The sequence below is a fragment of the Pongo pygmaeus genome, chromosome 9 (genome assembly GCF_028885625.2).
Source record: "Pongo pygmaeus isolate AG05252 chromosome 9, NHGRI_mPonPyg2-v2.0_pri, whole genome shotgun sequence".
Taxonomy (NCBI): Eukaryota; Metazoa; Chordata; class Mammalia; order Primates; family Hominidae; genus Pongo; species Pongo pygmaeus.
Window position 1 is genome coordinate 78,805,274 of NC_072382.2, and position 19,124 is coordinate 78,824,397.

Sequence of the window (19,124 nt, forward strand, 5' to 3'; positions counted from 1 at the left end):
TGGCTAATTTTTTTGTATTTTCAGTAGAGATGGGGTTTCACCATGTTGGCCAGGGTGGTCTCGAACGCCTGACCTCAAGTGATCCGTCTGCCTCGACCTCCCAAAGTGCTGGGATTACAGGTGTGAGCCACCATGCCTGGCCAACCTCATTCTTTATAGAAACTTAAGCACAGAGAAGTTATATAACTTGTGTAGGCACAGAGCTAGAAACGTGTGAAAGCAAACAGTAAGCTCAGGTCAGATTGTAACTTTCTTTCCTGTTTCTTTCTACTACATATTGTTTCCTCTTATATCCACAACACTGTCTCCCAAGCTGGAGTGCAGGGTTGTAATCATAGCTCACTGCAACCTCAACCTCTTAGATTCAAGCGATCCTCCAGCCTGCTCTTATCATCCCAACTAGCTAGAAGTAGAAGCATGTGCCACAATGCCTGGCTAATTTATTTTTATTTTTTGTAGAGACAGAGTCTGTCTATGTTGCTCAGGCTGGTCTCAAACTCCTGGCCTGAAGTGGTACTCCTTTTTTTTTTTTTTTTAAAGATGGGGTCTCACTCGGTCCCCCAGGCTGGAGTGCAATGGCGCCATTATTGTTCACTGTAGCCTTGATCCCCCAGGCTCAAGCGCTCCTCCCACCTCAACCTCCTGAGTAGCTGGGACCACAGGCAATTGCCTCCATACCTGGCTAATTTTTTATTTTTTATTTTTATTTTTATTATTTTTTTGAGACAGAGTATTGCTCTGTCACCCAGGCTGGAATGCAGTGGCATGACCTTGGCTCACTGCAACCTCTGACTCCCGGGTTCAAGCGATTCTCTTGCCTCAGCCTCCTGAGTAGCTGGGATTACTGGTGTGTGTGACCACGCCCGGCTAATTTCTTTTGTATTTTTAGTAAAGATGGCTTTCACCATGTTGGCCAGGCTTGTCTCAAACTCATGACCTCAGGTGATCTGCCCATCTCGGCCTCTCAAAGTGCTGGGATTACTGGCGTGAGCCACTGCACCCGGCCTAATTTTTTAATATTTTGTAGAGACAGGGTCTCACTCTGTTGCTTAGGTTGGTTCAAACTCCTAGGCTCAGGTGATCCTTTTGCCTTGGCCTCCCAAAGTGCTGGATCTGGGTTTTTTTTTGTTTTTTTTTTTAAATGATGCAGTTCCAAGTTATCCTTTCATTCTCCTATATTTCATAACACATATTTGAAGACCTAGCTATTCCATATCAAATTCTTTTTATCTTCCAAACCTGTCATGATCTTTCTTTCCTCTGCACCTTTGCTAAAACTATTTCCTTCTGTATCTGATGAAATCTTATACATTCCTCTATTCTTGGCTTTTGCATTATCTCCTCTATGAAGCATTTTCTTAATCCTTCTGAGAATGAGCTGCTTACTCCCTTCCATTATTTAATACTCTGTGCCTCTATTATAGCACTTAACACAGTTCACTTGTATTATAATGAGGATCTCTTTCTCCCACTAAGTGGTAAACTCCCTAAGGTTAGCAAGAACTATGCATTTAACACAGTGCCAGTAAAGCAAGAACTCAATAAATGTTTGCTGAATTGAAATTTTCATTATAAATGTCATTAAACAAACTGTTTTTATCCTTTTTAACATTCCCTCTGAGATAGGTTAATGTTATAATTCCTTTTTTATTAGTTTAAAAAAGGACAGAGCAGATTTTGTAGTGATTACAGAATGGAAACATAAGAAAATTTAAGGTCTTCAAGCAGTATCCTGAAATAATAATTAGTATAAACTCCAAAATCTTTACCAGTCATTAAAACATCTAGTATGTACCTAGTCAAATATAACTTTCCCAGGGTCACATAACTAATAATTTTTGGAACCAAAATTTGAGCATAAGTTGTTTTTTCTCTAAAGCCCATACTTTCCTTCTGTTTTATACTGTCCTTGCTCATTTCTATCCTAAGGCAATATCTTATTATAGAAGAGTTTTCTATATGGAAACATGCATAGATCATCATTCATGTGTCCTTTTTGTTAGACTGAAAGGGGTCAAGAATGAAGGTATAAAAATATAAGCATAAAATTAAAGAAAAACCAATTAGCAGCCACACAAAGAAAACTAAGGAACTATGGAAATGTTTACCCCAACTTTTTATTTTGAAAAATGTTAAACCTACAGAATAGTTATATGAATAATATAATACATTTCCATATATCCTTTACCTAAATCCTCAACTTGTTAACATTTTACCATATTTGTTTCTTTTCTCGCTCTAAACACACACACATACACACACACACACACACATACACACACACTTTGTCCCCCTGTCATTTGACAGTAAATCACAGATAGGATATTTCAGTATTTCTCTCCTAAGGACATGAATATTCTCCTCTATAACTACAATTCTATTATCAAAAACAAGGATATTTTCATTGATACAATAATATCTTTTTTTTTTTTTTTTGAGATGGAGTCTCGCTCTGTGGCCCAGGCTGGAGTGCTGTGGCATGATCTCGGCTCACTGTAACCTCCACCTCCTGGGGTCAAGCAATTCTCTGCCTCATCCTCCTGAGTAGCAGGGATTACAGGCACGTGCCACCACGCCCGGCTAATTTTTATATTTTTAGTAGAGACAGGGTTTCACCATCTTGGACAGGCTGGTCTTGAACTCCTGACCTCGTGATCCACCAGCCTCGGCCTCCCAAAGTGCTGGGATTACAGGCGTGAGCCACTGTGCCCAGCCGATTCAATAATATCTAATATACAGTCTATCTTCAGATTTCCCCAGTGTCCCAAGAATGTTCTCTATAACTTTTGTTGATTCTCAGAGAATTGTACAATTGACCAGGCTAGAGTTTCTTCTGCTCAGGACAGTTCTTCTTAAGGAAAGATTGATAAGCTGTTCCTAGCTGTTCCTTGTGTTTTTGTTTGCTTTTGCTTTTGTTTTCCTATTCACCTTCTAAAGCTGGTTGTTGTGGAAGGCTGATATAGTTGGATATTTGTCCCCACCCAAATCTTTTGTTGAAATGTAATCCCCAATGTTGGAGGTGGGGCTTGGTGGGAGGTAATTGGGTCATGTGGACAGTTCCCTCATGAATAACTTAGTGCTATCTTGGTGATAGTGAGTGAGCTGTCAGGAGATCTGGTTATTTAAAAGTGTGTGGTACCTCCCCCAACCTTGCTCCTGCTTTCATCATATGACATGCCTACTCCCACTTCACCTTCTGCTATGGGTAAAAGCTCCCTGAGGCTTCCTCAGAAGGCAAGCAGATGCTGGCATCATGCTTGTACAGCCTGCAGAACTGTGAACCAATTAAACCTCTTTTGTTTATAAATTACCATCTCAGGTATTTCTTTATAGCAAAGTAAGAAAGGCCTCTGTTGAACTTCTTGAATTTTGAAAATTTTCAAACTGTGATACAACAAATTATAAAAGAAATAGAATAAACAGTTGAATACCATCAATTCAGATTCACTAGTTGTTAACATTCTGCCACATTTGCTTTATCTAGCCCTCTGTGGCCCTCTTCTCTCCTTCTCATAATTACTTTTACTAAATAATTTGGAAGTAAGTTGTGGGCAGCCATAGTGGCTCACATCTGTAATCCCAGAACTTTGGGAGGACGAGGGACGAGATGGGAGGATCACTTGTGCCTAGGAGGTCAAGGCTGCAGTGAGCCATGATTGCATCAGTGAGCTTCACTCCAGCCTGGCCAACAGAATGAGACACTGTCTCAAAAAAAAAAAAAAGAAAAAAAAAAAAAAGAAGAAGAAAGAAAAAGTCACTGAAATTAATGATCATTTTTAATGTTGTCAATTTGACATACGGAATTTGGTTTATTTGTTTCTGTTGGCATACAATTTGAGGTGCCTCCCATTTCCTGTCTGTCTTGATTTTAACTTTCTGAATATGTAAAATATTTACATGATTCAGAATTCAAACTTCAAACTATGACAGTTACTTGCTGTTCACTATCAGCAGAACAGCAAGAGAGATATCCACATCCATGATCCAGTCACCTCCCATCAGGTTCCTCCTCCAACATTGGGGATTACAATTCAACATGAGATTTGTGCAGGGACACAAATCCAAACCATATCATAGATACACTTAGAAAGTCTTATTCACCTCCCTATCTCTTCCATCACATTCCCACCTCACTCCATGTAGATAATTATTTTGTATTAGTTTCTGGTTTATCCTTTTTTGTATTTTTCTGGAAAAAATAAGCAAACACAAATATACATATATAAATAATTTTTTTCTTTTTTTCCCATTTTCCATACACAAAAGGTAGCATGCCTTACTTCTTTATATTCTGTTCACTTAATATATACAGAAAATCAGGACATCAGTTCATAGAGATATGTCTTTTTCTTTTTTACCACTGTATAGTAACCAATTTTGTGAATGTAATATTGTTTATTGACTTTAGTCCTAAGGGATGGGTACTCGATTGCTTTCAATATTTTAGTACCATAAACAATACTACATTGAATAACCATGTACATTTTTTTTTGTGTTGTTGAAAGTGTATATCCAGGGTAAATTTTTAGAACTGAGATTGTGGTTAAAGAGTAAATGTAAATGTAGATTTGTTAGATATTGCCAAATTCCCCTTTTTAGGGGTTGTACCATATTTTAGTATTACTAACAATTTATGAAAAGGCCAATTTTAAAATGTAGAAATGTTTAAATTTGTTAGTAAAAGTGAACAGTATTTGTATTAGTCCGTTCTTGCATTGCTGTAAAGAACTACCTGAGACTGGTTAGTTTCTAAAGAAAAGAGGTTTAATTGGCTCAGGTTTCCATAGGCTGTACAGGAAGCATTGCTAGGGAGGCCTCAGGAAACTTACAATCATGGCAGAAGACAAAGAGGAAGCTGGCATGTCTTACATGGCCAGAGCAGGAGGCAGAAGGAGAGTGGGGAGGTGCTATATTCTTTTAAACAACCAGAACTCATGAGAATTCACTCACTATCATGAGAACAGCAAGGGGGATATTGGCCCCATCATCTAGTGGCCTCACACCAGGCCCCTTCTCCAACACTGGGGATTATAATTTGATATGAGATTTGGTCAGGGACACAAATCCAAACCATATCATTCTGCATCTGGCCCCTCCCAAATCTCAAGTCCTTCTCACATTTCAAATTACAGCCATGCCAGGCAGTGGCTCACCCCTGTAATCCCAGCCCTTTGGGAGGCCAAAGTGGGTGGATTGCTTCAGGTCAGGAGTTCAAGACCAGCCTGGCCAACATGATGAAACCCTGTCTCTACTAAAAATATAAAAATCAGCCAGGCATGGTGGTGCACCCCTGTAATCCCAGCTACTTGGTAGGCTGAGGCAGGAGAATCGCTTGAACCCGGGAGGTGGAGGTGGCAGTGAGCTGAGATTGCACCACTGCACTCCAGCCTGAGTGACAGAGTGAGACTCCGTCTCAAAAAAATAAACAAATAAATACAACCATGTCTTCCCAACAGTCCTCCAAATTCTTTTTTTTTTTTTTTTTTTTTTTGAGACAGAGTCTCGCTCCGTTGCCCAGGCTGGAGTGCAGTGGTGCCATCTCGGCTCACTGCAAGCTCCGCCTCCCAGGTTCATGCCATTCTCCTGCCTCAGCCTCCCAAGTAGCTGGGACTACAGGCACCCGCCACCACACCTGGCTAATTTTTTTTGTATTTTTAGTAGACATGGGGTTTCATCGTGTTAGCCAGGATGGTCTCGATCTCCTCACCTCGTGATCCACCCGTCTCAGCCTCCCAAAGTGCTGGGATTACAGGTGTGAGCCACCGCACCCGGCTATCCTCCAAATTCTTAACACATTCCAGCATTAACTGAAAAGTCCACAGTCCAAAGTCTCATCTAATACAAGGCACGTCTCTTCTGCCTATGAGCCTGTAAGATCAAAAACAGTTAGCTACTTCCAAGATACAATGGGGTTATAGGCATTGGCTAAATACTTCCATTCCAAAAGTGAGAAATTAGCCAAAACAAAGAAGCTACAGTCCCATGCAAGTCTGAAACCCAGCAGGGCAGTAATTAAAACTTAAAGCTCCAAAATAATATCCTTTGGCTCCATGTCTCACATCCAGGTAACACTGATGCAAGGGGTGGGTTCCCAAGGCTTTGGGCAGCTCTGCCTCTGTGGCTCTGCAGGGTGCAACCCCTGTGGCTGCTTTCATGGGCTGGCATTGAGTGCCTGCGGGTTTTCCAGGTGCATGGTGCAAGCTGTTGGTGGATCTACCATTCTCATGTCTGGAGGATGGTGGCCCTCTTCTCACACCTCCATTAACCACTGTCCCAGTGGGGACTCTGTGCAGGGGCTCTAACCCCACATTTGCTCTCCATACTGCTATTGTAGAGGTTTTCCATGAGGGCTGCGCAACCCCAGCAGACTTCTGCCTGGACATCAGGCATTTCCATACATCCTCTAAAAACTAGGCAGAGGCTCCTAAGCCTCAACTGTCACACTCTGTGTACCCACCGGCTTAACACCTCATGGAAGCCACCAAGGCCTATGGTTTGCACCCTCTGAAGCATCAGCCTGAGCTATACCTTGGCCCCTTTTAACCATAGCTAGAGCTGGAGTGGCCATGATGCAGGGTGCCATGACCCAAGGCTGCACAGAGCAGTGAGGCCTTGTACCTGTCCCACAAAACCATTATTTCCTCCTAGGCCTCCAGGCCTGTGATGGGAGGAGCTACTGTGAAGGTCTCTGAAATTCCTTCCAGGAATTTTCCCCATTATCTTAGTTATGAATATTTGGCTCCTCTTTACATATGCAAATTTCTACAGCTGGCTTGAATTCCTCTCCTGAAAATGTTTTTTTTTCTTTGTTTTGAGACAGAGTCTCACTCTGTTGCCCAGGCTGGAGTGCAGTGGCGCGATCTCGGCTCACTGCAAGCTCCACCTCCCAGGTTCACGCCATTCTCCTGCCTCAGCCTCCCAAGTAGCTGGGACTACAGGTGCCTGCCACCACACCCAGCTAATTTTTTCTTTTTTTTTGTATTTTTAGTAGAGATGGGGTGTCACCGTGTTAGCCAGGATGGTCTCGATCTCCTAACCTCATGATCCACCCGTCTCGGCCTCCCAAAGTTCTGGGATTACAGGTGTGAGCCACCGTGCCCAGCCTTTTTTTTGTTTTATGCCACATGACCAGGCTGCAAATTTTTCAAACCTTTATAATCTGCTTCCCTTTTAAATGTAAGTTCCAGTTTTATGTCTTTTTTCTTTTTTTTTTTTTTTTTTGCTCAAGAAGATGAGCATAGGCTGCTAGAAGCAGCCAGACCACGTCTTGAGTGTTTTGCTGTTTAGAAACTTCTTCCACCAGCCAAGTGCAGTGGCTCATCCCTGTAATCCCAGCACTTTGGGAGGCCAAGGTTATCAGGTGGGCCAAGGTGAGCAGATTGCTTAAGCTCAGGAGTTCAAGACTAGCCTGGGCAACATGGCAAAACCCTGGCTCTAGCAAAAACACAAAAAATTAGCTGTGTGTGGTGGTGTGCATCTGTAATCCCAGCTACCTGTGAGGCTGAGGTAGTGGGATTCCTTGAGCCCAGGAGGCAGAGTTGCAGTGAGCTGAGATTGCCCCATTGCACTCCAGCCTGGGTGACAGAGTGACACCCTGTCTCAAAAAAAAGAAGAAAGGTCTTCCACCAGATACCCTAAATCATCACTCTCAAGTTCAAAGTTCTACGGATCTCTAGGGCAGGGGCACAATGCCCCCAGTCTGTTTGCTAAAGCATAGCACACGTAACCTTTACACTAGTTCCCAATCAGTTCCTCATCTCCGAGACCTTCTCAGCCTGGACTTCACTGTCCATATCACAATCAGCATTTTGGTCACAACCATTCAACAGGTCTCTAAGAATTTCCAAATTTGCCCTCATCTTCCTTTCTTCTTTTGAGCCCTTCAAACTATTCCACCCCCTGCCCACTACCTAGTTCCATAGCTGCTTCCACATTTTCGGGTACCTTTATAGCAATACCCCCTTCCTGGTACCAATTTTCTTTATTAGTCTCTTCTTGCATTGCTATAAAGAGCTACCTGAGACTGGTTAGTTTCTAGAGAAAAGAGTTTTAATTGGCTCACAGTTCCACAGGCTGTACAGGAAGCATAGCTGGGGAGGCCTCAGGAAACTTACTATCATGGCAGAAGGTGAAGAGGAAGCTGGCACATCTTACATGGCTGGAGCAAGAGGAAGAGAGCAAGTGGAGAGGTGCTATACACTTTAAACAACCAGCTCTCACTCACTATCATGAGAACAGCAAGGGGGATACTGGCCCCATGATCCATTCACCTCCCACCAGTCCCCTTCTCCAACATTGGGGATTACAGTTCGACATGAGATTTGGGCAGGGACACAAATCCAAACCATGTCAGTATTCCATATTGCATTCTTTACTGAAGTCAAGGTTGAAAACAGAATACAAGATGGAAGCTCCCAAGAATGAAAGGACAGACTGGTGATTTCTCAGAGCATGTTAGAATCTTTCATTTAAGCTCAAATATTCTAGCATCCAAAAATGAATTTGGATGTGTAGCATCATTAATTCACTATGAAGTAATAGTGCATATATCATCACCCAACATTAAGGGGTATGTAGGGTCTGCTTACTGGCGTTGTCTTTAAGATAAATCACCTTTTCTGCCTTCAAGAAGCTCTATAGAGGAATTAAGCAAAAAGATAATTGTAATAAGTGCCACGGTAGATGAACCAAGAGAGGTATAATGGTAATAATGAGAGGAAGGAATACCTAAGACTGCCTAGCTCACTTAGAGGTATTCTTCACAGAAAGTGGGATCTTTGACCTGACTCTTGAAGGAGAAGTTTCCCAGGTAAACAATGGTAACTAGCTTACTGGCAGGAAAAACATATGTCTAGATGTAGAAGTGTAGGAAAAAATGCTGGAGTAGAATCATGGGAAGAGCTCTTCAATTTGTCACTATCTATAAATATTTATTTTTATAGGAATATCTATAAATGTTTATTTTTGTAGGAAGCTCTAAAGTCATATAATTGGTTGAGGCTAGATTGATATTTAAGATCCATCCAAGCCTTGGATCCTATGACTCTGATTATTTTGTTTCATTTATTTATTTTTTTAAATTTTACTTTAAGTTCTTGGATACATGTGCAGAACATGCAGGTTTGTTACATAGGTATACATGTGCCATGATGGTTTGCTGTACCTATCAACCTATCAACCCATCAACTAGGGTTGTTTTGTTTTGTTTTGTTTTGTTTTGTTTTTTTGAGATGGAGTCTTGCTCTGTCACCCAGGCTGGAGGGCATTTGTGCAATCTTGGCTCACTGCAGCCTCCACCTCCCGGGTTCAAGTGATTCTCCTGCCTCAGCCTCCCAAGTAGCTGGGACTACAGGTGTGCACCACCATGCCCTGCTAATTTTTGTATTTTTAGTAGAGACAGGGTTTCACCATATTGGCCAGGCTGGTCTTGAACTCCTGACCTTGTGATCTGCCCACATTGGCCCCCCAAAGTGCTGGGATTACAGGCGTGAGCCACCGTGCCTGGCCGTCATCTAGGTTTTAAGCCCCACATGCATTAGGTATTTGTCCTAATGCTGTCCCTCACAGGGTGACCCAGGCTGGAGTACAGTGGTATGATCATATTTCACTATAACCTCAAACTCCTGGACTCAAGCAATCCTGTCGCGTCAGCCTCCTGAGTAGCTGAGACTACAGTTGTGTGCCACCATGCCTGGCTAATATATACAATTTTTTTTTTTTTTTTTTTTTGAGACAGACTCTTGCTCTGTCACCCAGGCTGGAGTGCAGTTGCGCAATCTCGGCTCACTACAACCTCCACCTCCTGCGTTTAAGCAATTCTTTTTTTTTTTTTTTTTTTGTAGTTGCAAGATTTAATAGAGTGAAAACAGAGCTCCCATACAAAGGGAGGAGACCCAAAGAGGGTTGCCATTGCCGGCTCGAATGCTGGCTCGAATGCCCGCTGTGCTCTCAGGCGATAGATGATTGGCTATTTCTTTACCTCCTGTTTTTGCCTAATTAGCATTTTAATGAGCCCAATTAGCTCACACCCGACCAATCAGGTAGCAAAGAGAGGACTAGGTAAGCATACTTAGAGTCTGTATATATATTTACCCTTTTTCCTTCTCCTAATTCTAGTGCCTGAGTAAGGGCTATTAGTTCTGCCAGCTGAGCACTAGTTCCTGGAGTGAGGGGATTACTTTCAAGTATTCCATTATCACTGACCACTGCATACCCCGCGTTTTGAAGTCCTTTTTCTACAAAGGAACTTCCATCAGTATACAAGTTGAGGTCGGGATCAGTCAAGGGAACCTCTAAAAGGTCCCCTCGAGTGGCATAGGTTTGAGCAATTACTTGTTGACAGTTACGTTCTATCTTTTCTTCATTGTCTGGAAGAAACGTGGCTGGGTTAAGAGTTGCACATGTGCGCAGTCGCAGCACTGGCCCTTCAAGTAATAGAGCCTGATATTTAAGTAAACAGTTGTCTGACAGCCACAAGTCTCCTTTAGCAGTGAGTATGCCGTTCACATCATGAGATGTCCACACAGTAAGATCTCTTTCCTGTATTATTTTAACTGCTTTAGATACTAAGACTGCTATTGCTGCCATTACCCATAAACAATGAGGCCAACCCTTTGCCACTACATCAGTTTTCTTACTCAGGTATGCCACAGGTTGCAAGCTTGTCTCTCGGACATGTGTAAGGACTCCTAGAGCTATCCCTGTTTTTTCTGTGACATATACAAAGTCTTGCCCCGTTGGCAAGCTTAACACTGGGGCTTGGGTTAGGGCCTTCTTTAGGGCCTGGAAAGCTGCTTCTGCTTCAGGTGTGCATCTTACTAAATGGGTATTGGCTTTCTGAGTTTCCTTAATTAGTGTATATAATGGCCTGGCTATTTCACCATACCAGGGAATCCATATTTGGCAGAAGCCTATTATGCCAAGGAACCCTCTTAGTTGCTTTAGGGTCTGGGATGAGGATAAGCCAGTATGGGCTGGGTACATTCCTCACTGAGGGCCCTGGTGCCTTAGGATAATTTTAGCCCTAAGTATTTAGCCTGCTGTGAGCAGAGCTGAGCCTTTGGTTTGGAAACCTTGTAGCCACAGGTGGCGAGGAAATTTAAGAGCGCTTGGGTGGCTTGATGGCACAAGGTTTCTGAAAGGGCAGCTAAAAGTAAATCATCCATGTACCAAAGGACAAGAGTGTCCAGGTGTGTGAACTGGCTCAAGTCTTGGGCTAATGCCTGGCCAAATAGATGGGGGCTGTCCCGAACCCTTGGGGTAAAACAGTCCAGGTGAGTTGAGACGTTGGGTTTGAAGGATCTTCAAAGGCAAAGAAGAATTGAGAGTCAGGATGTACAGGAATGCAGAAAAAGGCATCCTTAAGGTCCAAGACTGTAAACCACTCTGCTTCCTCTGGTATTTGGGAAAGCAGAGTACAACGGTTAGGTGCAGCTGGGTATAAAGGGACAAAGGCCTCATTGATAATCCTGAGATCTTGCACTAACGTCCACTGTCTGTTGGGTTTCTATACCCCTAAAATTGGAGTATTGCAGGGGCTATTGCATGGTTTTACTAGGCCGTGGGCTTTTAGGTTCTTAACAATTTTCTCGAGTCCTTGTTGGGCCTCGGGTCTAAGGGGGTACTGCCTTTGGTAGGGAAAGGAGGCGGAATCCTTTAGTTTAATTTGAACAGGATGGGCATTTTTTGCTCATCTATATTGTCCTTCTGTTGCCCAGACTTCAGGATTAATTCCTTCCTCAAGCAGGGGACAACAAAAGGGTGTTCCTTCTCCTATGTTCAGGTGTATAATAGCCCCTGCTTTTGCTAGAATGTCTCTCCCTAACAAGGGAGTGGGGCTTTCAGGCATAATTAGAAAAGCATGTGAAAAGAGTAAAGTTCCCCAGTCACAACTTAGTAGCTGAGAGAGAAGTATCTACTGACTGGCTGTCCTAGGACCCCTTTGATAGTGACAGATCTGGAGGATAGTTGTCCAGGACAGGAGAGTAAGACTGAGAAGGCCTCAGTAAGACTGAGAAGACTGTCCAAGAGACAGTTAACCGCCTGGCCCTCAAAGGTCAAGTATACCCGGGCTCTGTGAGGGTGATGGCATGCGCTGGCACTTGCCCTGGGCACCCTCAGTCCTGCTGCTGGATCATCTGGTTAGTGGCTTCTGACTCAGAGGACCTTCATCCCCCGGGGCAGTGGGCCTTCCAGCGATTCCCTTGACGTAAAGGGCATGGACGAGGGGGCGGCTTATTTCTATGTGGACCATCTTTTTTAAAGTGTCCTTGTAGACCGCACTGGAAGCAAGCCCTATTAGGCATTCGATTTCCCTAGCCTTTCCGTGTTCCAGAGCCTCCAAAGTCCGCTTGCCTGAGGGCCATGACTAAAGCGGTGGCCTTTTTTTTATCCCGTTTGTCCCGTTCTGCCTGCTCCTCCTGATCTCTATTATGAAAAACCAAGGTTGCCAAGTTCAATAGGGTTTCTAAGTTTTTTGAAGTTTTTTCTAATGTCTGCAGCTGACTGAGTGATAAACTTATCTTTTAAGATTAGTTGGCCTTCAATAGAGTCAGGTGACAGAGAGGTATGCTTCCTCAATGCCTCCCTTAGTCTCTCCAGAAAGGCGGTAGGATTTTCTTCCTTCCCCTGTGTTATAGTGGACATCATTGAATAATTCATAGGCTTCTTCCTAGTTTTCCTTAGTCCTAGCATGCAAGTTAGCAAATGTCTGCAGCACCAATCTCCATGCTCTGATTCTGTGTCCCAGTGAGGGTCTACACTGGGAACTGCCTGCTGGCCTGTGGGGAATCGTTCTCTTTCCTCTGTTGTCATCCTATCATTGACCTGAGATACCAGAGATCGCCAAACTCTCGGGCTGCAGTTATGGCGGCACTTCTCTCATTTGGGGTTAGTGTCTGATTTAGCAGTAACATTATATCTCTCCATGTCAGATCAGAGGATTGTCCTAACCCTTGTAAAACATCAATATAGCCATCAAGGTTATCTGAGAATTCACCTAGGTCTATTTTAATTTGCTTCAAGTCTGAGAGAGAAAAAGGTACGTGCACTCTGGCTGGGCCGAATTCTCCTCCTCCCACCGCTTGGAGGGGGCATAATTGGGGAACATTGGCACTCTTTGGTTCATTGTTTACCCCTTTGTTTATCTCCTTTTGGATCGTTTGGGTTGAACGGGTATCCTTATTAGTTGGGGGAGGAGTTGGGGGGACACTGGAGTAGGGAGGTAGACTCGAGGGCTTCCTGTAGGGCATAAATCACACTTTTTACATAATTGCGAGTTGTCTCTTAATGAAAAGAAAGTTTATACATATGGCACTTCACTCTTCCTTCTTTTCTACAAAAGAGGTCTAGGTGTAAGATGGTGTTATAATTTATACTTCCCTCAGGAGGCCAGGTTTCTCCCCCTTGAAGAGGATATCATGGCCAGGTGGTACTGCAGAAAAATATAAGTCGTTTCTTTCTTAGTGTCTGAGAGTCAAATTGGTCCCAATTCTCCAGAATATATCTTAGGGGCGTTTTTGCCTTGGGGGGAATGTTTCCCATCGCTTTGGAGGTCCCTTCATGGTTGCCAAATGTTACCGGGGGGTCCTTGCTCCCAGAGCTCCTAATGTGGTGGCGGGCTGCTTTCCAAGATGGTGGCAAGCCTCATGTTCTCTGACCAGGGGTGCTTGGCCTCACGGATTCCAAAGAATGGAATCTTGGGCCATGCTGTGAGTGTTATAGCCCTATTAGAAGCCGTGGGTCACGGAAGAGAACCGTGGAACACAGTGACTAGTGTTCAGCTCGATTAGGACGAACCCGGGCACTTAGCCATGCAGGAACAATCGCAAGCCTTTAGCCCAATCGGGAGCGGCAATGGGCGCTCAGGAACACAGCGGACACCCTGCCGGATCCAGAGGGATGGAAGTCAGCGGCGGGTCTGTGACGGCGGCAAACAGCAGTGGTGGACGGTGAGCGAAAGCTCAGTTCGAGCCGTAACAAACATGGACCAGAAGAGTGCATTTGCAAGATTTAATAGAGTGAAAACAGAGCTCCCATACAAAGGGAGGGGACCCAAAGAGGGTAGCCCGCGTTTAAGCAATTCTTGTTCCTCAGCCTCCTGAGTAGCTGGGATTACAGGCATGTGCCACTACGCCTGGCTAATTTTTGTAATTTTAGTAGAGACAGGGTTTCACTATGTTGGCCAGGATGGTCTTGAACTCCTGGCCTCAACAGATCCACCTACCTTGGCCTCCCAAAGTGCTGGGATTGTAGGCATGAGCCACTGCACCTGGCTGATTTTTTATAGAGACGAAGTCTCACTATGTTGCCCAGGCTGGTCTCAAACTCCTGGCCTCAAGCGACCCTCCTGCCTCAGCCCCTCAAAGCACTGAGATTACAGGTGTGAGCCTCTCTGCCTACCCCTATAACTCTTATTATTGCAGCTAATATGGCGGACTTGACTCTTATTATGGGATTAAAATTTTAAAGTCAGCAATTATGATAAAATTTGCAAATAGTTTAAATCCTTTAAGATGATCCCTTTTTTTTGAGACAGAGTTTCGCTCTTGTCGTCCAGGCTGGAGTTCAGTGGTGCGATCCTGGCTCACTGCAACCTCTGCCTCCCATGTTTAAGCGATTCTCCTGCCTCAGCCTCCCGAGTAGCTAGAATTACAGGTGGCTGCTACCACGCCCAGCTAATTTTGGTATTTTTAGTGGAGATGGAGTTTCACTATGTTTGCCAGGCTGGTCTCAAACTCCTGACTTCAGGTGATATGCCCGCCTCGGCCTCCCAAAGTGTTGGGATTACAGGCATGAGCCACCACTCCTGGCCAAGATGATCCCTTTAATGTTAGAACATAATGATTATTCTTGGGCCCATCTCTACTAAAAATAAAAAAATTAGCCAGGCGTGGTGGCACATGCCTGTAATCCCAGCTATATAGGCTGAGGCAGGGAGAATCGCTTGAACCCAGGAGTCAGAGGTTGCAGTGAGCCAAGATCAAGCCACTGCACTCCAGCCTGGGCAACAGAGCAAGACGCCATCTCAAAAATAAAAAATAAAAAAAAGAACATAGTGGTTATTCTTGATTGAGAACCAGATTAATTAGTTGCCTTGCATTTAGGATGTATATTATATGAAAAAATGCATACTGTAGTTCTAAACACTAGAAATACACTCAGTGAGTCAAAGGTTCATATTGGAAGCAGCAACTATGAAATTGACATAGAAGGAATAGTAGATACTTGTCTGCTATCTCATGTACAATCCAGGGCATATGTTTCTTGAATAGAATGACTGAATTGCCAGGCACAGTGGCTCACACCTGTAATCTCAACACGTTGGGAGGCCAAGATAGGAGGATTGTTTGAGCCTAGGAGTTCAAGACAAGCCTGGGCAATACAGAGAGACCTCGTCGCTACAGAAAGTTAAAAAATTAGCCAGGCATGGTGGCATATCTGTATTCCCAACTACTTGGGAGGCTGAGGTGGGAGGATCACTTGGGCCTGGGAGATTGAGGCTGCAGTAAGCCCTGATTGAACCACTGCCCTCCAGCCTCAGTGACAGAGGGAGACCCTGTCTCAAAAACAAAAAAGAATGACTGAATTACTCTATTTCCATAGTTCTTACTCTCTCCTACTCTGGACCCATATAGTTGAATTCCCATAAGGTAAAGGCCCCTATAATATGTCTCCCTTGTATATATTTTGCAAATTAGACATAGTGTCAATGTGGTTGAGTCCCCAACATTCATTCTACCGCACATGATTTGCCTAACTAGTCGTGGTTTAGTTTAGTAATGGATTACTTAGCGTGATTACTTAGTGTGAAGGCCAAGGTGTTGTAATAGAAATCTCAAAATTCAGTAGCATAAAGAAGATAGAAGTGTCTTTCTCTCATAAATTATTGTGGCCAGTCCAAACTGGTGGTAGGGTGGGAGAGATGTGGATAGCACAGGTTCATTTAGGGGCCTAGGTTTTTTCTTTCTGTTGCTCTACCATCTCCTAGAACATTTGAATTGTAAGAACCAGTTGTAGGCATGGCAGGGCTCTAACTTGCAAGGAAGAGGAAAGAGAAGAAAAGCTCATGCCAAACCTAGATATGAAATCATTTCTTCTGCTCACGTTCCATTGAATTTTATATTAGTGACAGCACAGTCACATGACCACACTTAACTGCAAGAAGTACAGAAAACGGAGAGTCTAGCTTATCAGCTATGTGTCCCAGAAAATGGGCAGAATGGTTTTTGAAAGAACAACTAGTCATCTGCCATTATGAGATGGGAGGGTAAGTTGGCTAGCAGACTTTCGGAAAATATTTCCATTTTCCTAAACTAATAAAGAAGCACATATAATACTAGACCAAAAGTTTGTTGTTAATATTTTGATAATTCCACTTGTATGAAATGTTTCCTCTATAATCTTACATATCTTCTTTTGTGTATTCTAAAACATTATTCTGAGAAGGGGACCATCGGCCTCAATAGACTGCCAGAGGGGCCTGTAGCACAAAAACAGGCCTCTGCCCTGGCAGAGGCAGCAAGATTATTTAACAGCCTGTTAATTCAGACAAGCAATAATGAGAATGTGACTCAGGCAGTGTCCACAGGGGATAGATTCCAGAGATCCTTTAGCCTTCACTCACAGAATCTGCTTTTATCAGCAATACAGCCAGATGATAGCATTGCTACTACCCATTTATGCTCACTTAATTTTGGCAGAAGGAAATACTTCTTTGGAAGAGTAGTTTAGGAATGTTTTCTTTTTAAAGTTAGCATGAAATAGGGAGAAATATTCAAGACAGACAGGATGCCATTTTGTTGTTTAGCTGGCATAATGGATATTAGCTGGACATTTTTCCACAATTAATAGCTTCCCCCACAGAAAAAACAATAAGCTTTTACCACCTTAGATCATGTGACAGAAAGCCTCTTAAAGTAGAGGAACAGAATCAGACACCCAATAGGAACAAGAGCCATAGTGATTTGCCCTGAGGGATTGTAAGCAGCACAGGAATTGCTAGTGGCAGGTTGAGGATGCCTCAATAATAGTCTCATGCTCCAATCCCAGGCCTCTGCACAAAATTGTGAGTAATCACTGCCAACGCCTGGATCCACAGGCCCTTGCAGAGTTATCTTTCATTGCTTTGTACATGACACTGTGAGCCTGCAGTAAAGCAGCAGCAGCCCCATTCATCACTTGAGTTCCATTGATCCAGCCACTCCAATGGGCTGTGGCTGTCTCCAGTCTAATCTCCAGAGGATTATGGGTTTGCAGTCTCCTATGACCTTACACTTGGCTTTCCAGCAGTCAGTGGCCTTGTTTCATTTTACTAGAATGTGAGCTCTGGGTGAGAGACTGAGACTCCGTCTCGAAAAAAAAAAAATAAAACTGCACACATAAATATGTAAGACATTATTATTACAGGATTTAATGAAAACTCATATTCATCCTCCCCATACGTTTCTTTTTTTTCTTTTTTTTGAGACAGAGTTTCGCTCTTGTCGCCCAGGCTGGAGTGTAGTGGCACGATCTCAGCTCACTGCAACCTCCACTTCCTGGGTTCAAGTGATTCTCCTGCCTCAGCCTCCTGAGTAGCTGGAATTACAGGCGCATGTCACCACACCCGGCTAATTTTTGTATTTTTAGTAGAGACAAGGTTTCACCAACTTAGCCAGGCTGGTCTTGAACTCCTGACCTCAGGTAATCCTCCCTCCTTGGCCTCCCAAAGTGCTGGGATTACAGGCATGAGCCACTGTGCCCTGCCCCCATACCTTTCATAAATATATAAATTTCAGTCCTATCTCCATAAGGCCTCATCTTCCTGAACTGGAAAACCCTTCTTTCTCTCACCCATTTGTTATCTCTTTGATAATTTCAACAGCTCTTTTCCTATACCATCTCTACCATTAGAATGTACCCCTTCTACAACCACTGCATCAAGGCCTATTCATGTTCATACTTCGAGACCCAGTTAAAACAGCAGGTCTTCCATGACACTTTTCCCACTTGGGTTTATTCACTCTGTCATCTGAGATCCTCAACTCCATTTCTTCTCATCCTACTACAAATATTTGCACGTTTTTACTAACCATACCTGAATGAAACTCCATGGAACATTTGGTTCATCTCAGTATTTCTACTGCTTAGAAATACTGAGACTTGGCACAGAGTTAAGTTCTCAGTAAATGCTGGATGAATGAATGAAAGGATAGAGGTATATGGGTCAGGAAAGGAATGCTTTGTCTTTGTGAGCTTCAGTGCTAAAAGCATTGTTCTTGTGCAGATACATAACAGGCGGAGCCCGGTAGCTTGGGCTGGTAGTTCCCAAACTCTAACTCCCATATCCCCTTTGCTGACGTAGAGGTAGTTCAGGAAGCTACCATCTTTTAATGCTCAATTCATCTTTGTTAAACACTTCACCTTAAATGTGCCTAGAAGACTGGGAAGACTTTTCAGAGTGATTGGTAGGTTTTAAAGCATAAAAAGAAGTTTCCTGGAGTTAGCTGGGAAGGTTAGGAAGTTCAGAAAAAAAGTAACAATATAGAGATTGTTATGAAATTTTTCTAAAGTCAAAATTTTAGCATGCTATGCAAGTGGTTTCTTTTCCCACCTCATCTGTCACTCTACACACAAGTTGTACTGACTTAACTGTTCTTCTAGTCTTTTTCTTTCCTCTGAGCTTTTTTTTTTTGAGACACAGTCTCGTTCTATCACCCAGGCTGGAGTGCAGTGGCACAATCTTGGCTCACTGCAAGCTCCGCCTCCCGGGTTCACGCCATTCTCCTGTCTCAGCCTCCCGAGTAGCTGGGATTACAGGCACCCGCTACCACGCCCGGCTAATTTTTTGTATGTTTAGTGGAGTTTCACCATGTTAGCCAGGATGTTCTTGATCTCCTGACCTCGTGATCCACCCGCCTCGGCCTCCCAAAGTGCTGGGATTACAGGCACGCGCCACCACACCCAGCTAATTTTTGTATTTTTAGTTGAGACGGGGTTTTGCCATGTTGACCAGGCTGGTCTCAAACTCCTGACCTCAGCCTCCCAAAGTGCTGGGATTACAGGTGTGAGCCACCATACCTGGCCACCTTTTTTTTTTTTTAATGTACAGTCCAGAGGTTTTTTTTTTTTTTACACAAATTATG

General features: G+C 43.5%; 2 protein-coding genes across 7 annotated transcripts in view; one reads left to right on the forward strand and one right to left on the reverse strand.

The window, feature by feature from the left end:
- AAMDC (adipogenesis associated Mth938 domain containing) overlaps nt 1-19,124 on the forward strand; it is a 69,379-nt gene that overhangs the window by 27,625 nt on the left and 22,630 nt on the right. The window lies entirely within an intron of this gene.
- LOC129007247 (uncharacterized) lies at nt 7,371-13,182 on the reverse strand. The gene has a single exon (XM_054437845.2). The coding sequence runs from the start codon at nt 10,981-10,983 to the stop codon at nt 10,018-10,020; it is 966 nt and encodes a 321-aa protein (XP_054293820.1). The 5' UTR covers nt 10,984-13,182; the 3' UTR covers nt 7,371-10,017.

Bases quoted from the DNA above. Each gene is read 5' to 3' on its own strand.
- LOC129007247 (XM_054437845.2), bottom strand. From the start codon at position 10,983: ATGTACCCAGCCCATACTGGCTTATCCTCATCCCAGACCCTAAAGCAA.